We start from the raw sequence: 2,711 nt of genomic DNA on the forward strand, positions 1-2,711 counted from the left end.
TTATATTCTGAAAGGGAACTGATTTTTTTGTCTATTTTATGGAAAGAGTGCTCATACCACTGCAGAACATTAAACTTTCGCTGAAGATTTCTCAACTTTTTAGTGTTTACAGTATGATTCTTATCTAGACAAATCATTCACCTCTCTACCCTTATATGTCAATAATACCTGTTTGGTGAAGATTAAATGAGATCAGTTTTGGCAGAAACGATTTCCCTACCACAGGCGCCATTTAAAAGAAAAACATGCTCAGGGTTGTCACTGTGGCTACTTATTGTCTTCCTGAAGATACTCATTTGTGGAAAAAGTTTCTCTGGTCTCTAACTTTACCTCTTGAAAATTTGGGTTCCTTATAAGATACATGTTTTCTCCTTTGTGTTTGTGTTCCCCACACATTTAAAAAAATCTACCTAGAATAAAAAGCCAGTAAACCTTCACTTTTATTCTTCTAAAATTTTTATCATAGAAACTATTTTGTGTTTTCTGATGTTCTTGTTTTAATGAATTTATTTCAGTGGCATTGGTTAATAAAATTATATTGGTTTCAAATGTACAATTCTATAATACATCATCTGTATACTGTATTGTGTGTTCACTACCCAAAGTCAGATCTCCTTCCATCACCATTTATTCCCCCTTTACTCTCTTTTACCTTTTTCCATCCCCCATTCCCTTTGGTAATTACAATACTGTTATCCGTGTCTATGAGTTTTTTTTGTTTGTTATTTTGTTTTTAGTGAGTTGTTTTGTTGTTTTTTGCTGAATCCCTTTACCTTTTTCTGTTGTTCTTTGTAGTAGACCATTCTGCATGGTGTGGGCCCAGCTCCCACTCAGAGATGCACAGGACCCATGCCCACAGATAGGTTCTCCCATGGGGAATCAGGCCTGCAATGTGCTTAGGCCACTATGAGTCTTAGTTTTTTGCTAAAACTCCCTCACCCTGAATTGAGGACATTTACTGCAAAGCAATTTCCTAAAAACATTGCTAAACCTTCCAAGGATGAGTAACCGGTTCAACTACTTTTCCCTTTTCATTTGCAAATATCCCTCTTCTGTGATGTGATTAGCAGCATTGGCTCCTTTGTTTGCTATAAAAGGTAACCACCTAAAGCGAGTCTGTGCATAGTAAATGAGGACCATCATGTAATGGGCAGAGAAATCCAATAAAGGCCTGGGATGGCAAAGACTGTGGCTTTTGCTCCCCTTGAAAGAAAAGCCATGCTGTCCCTTTTCCTTCACCAGACTCAGTAGTCTGTGTGAATGTCGCATTTCATCCATAATGACGAGGACACTGTGGGCCGCTGTCTGTATCAGTTCTTGTCTGAACTTTTCTTAATGGTTTCAAATAGGTTGAGAATACATTGTGTTAAAATGACTGAGTTGTTATGGATGAATTATATACCTCTAACATAAATGTTAACCCTCAGCTGAGCAAACCAAAGTCTATTTTTGTTTCCCCTTAATTTACAGGTAGATGATGACAAGAAGACATCACATCAGATGGATACCACCCTGAGAATGATCAATAGTTCAAGGTTTCAAGTGTCTGAGTTCATCCTGATGGGGCTCCCAAGCATTCATGAGTGACAGCACTGGCTCTTCCTACCCCTGGCTCTCCTCTATGTCTTAGCTGCTGGTGCCAATCTCCTCATCTTGATCACCATCCAACGTGAGCCTTCTCTGCACCAGTCCATGTACCATTTCTTTGGTATCCCGGCTGTAGTGGACATTGGCCTGGCCACCATCAGCATGCCCAAGATCCTGGCCATCTTCTGGTTTGATGCCACAGTCATCAGCTTTCCTCAGTGTTTTGCTCAGATTTATGTTATCAACTCTTTTATGGGCATAGAGTCAGGCATTTTTCTCTGCAAGGCTGTGGATAAATATGTAGCTATTTGCTATCCCCTTCAGCACCCCTCCATAGTCACTAAAGTTTTTGTGATCAGTCACAATATCTATGATACTCAGAAATTTTCTGTTGACCATTCCACTGCCTATATTGGCTGCCCAGCGACACTACTGCTCCAGAAATGAGATTGATAACTGCCTGTGTTCTAACTTGGGTGACATCAGTCTTGCCTGTGATGACATTACCATTAATCAGTTTTATCAGTTGGCCTTGGCCTGGGTTATAGTTGGGAGTGACATGGGTTTGATCTTTACTTCTTATGCTTTGATTATTTGCTAAATGATGAGGTTGAACTCTGCTGAAGCAATATCTAAGGCCCTGAATACCTGCAGCTCCCATCACATCCTCATTCTCTTTTTCTACATTGCCATTGTTGTTGTATCTGTCACCCATCTGGCTAGAGGAAGATTTTGCTTTGTCCCTATTCTACTCAATGTGCTGCACAGTGTCATTCCCCCAGCCTTGAACCCTATGGTGTATGCTCTTAGGAACCGGGAGCTGAGAGTGGGCTTCCAGAGGCTACTGGGTTTGGATGAGAATGTGTCCAGGAAGTGAGCCAACTTTAAATGATAGAATTCTATAATTGGTATTAAAGAAAAAGCACAGACTTTGTAGCACAAGAGTCTGGGGTTAAAATTTCATGTCTTTCAATTGCTAGGAATGTTGAGTCAAATTAATTCATCTATGTTGTATAGCATACTTGCAAGGCACTGTTGTAAATTCATCAAATTGCCATAATAGCCTTATGAAACAACTACAATTGTTACTTATACGTTTTGCACACGAGGCAAGAAAGTTGAGA

The 2,711-nt window shown here is 39.8% G+C and overlaps 1 protein-coding gene across 1 annotated transcript; it reads left to right on the plus strand.

The window, feature by feature from the left end:
* Positions 1 to 1,500: 1,500 nt before the first annotated feature.
* On the plus strand, positions 1,501 to 2,464 carry LOC123819320 (olfactory receptor 688-like). The gene is given in 2 exon segments (XM_045839629.1): positions 1,501 to 1,943; positions 1,945 to 2,464. Coding segments are annotated over 2 exon segments (963 nt in total).
* Positions 2,465 to 2,711: the final 247 nt, after the last annotated feature.

This window comes from Phyllostomus hastatus, unplaced genomic scaffold (genome assembly GCF_019186645.2).
Source record: "Phyllostomus hastatus isolate PE091 unplaced genomic scaffold, TTU_PhHast_1.1 phas_contig_304, whole genome shotgun sequence".
NCBI classification, from domain to species: domain Eukaryota; kingdom Metazoa; phylum Chordata; class Mammalia; order Chiroptera; family Phyllostomidae; genus Phyllostomus; species Phyllostomus hastatus.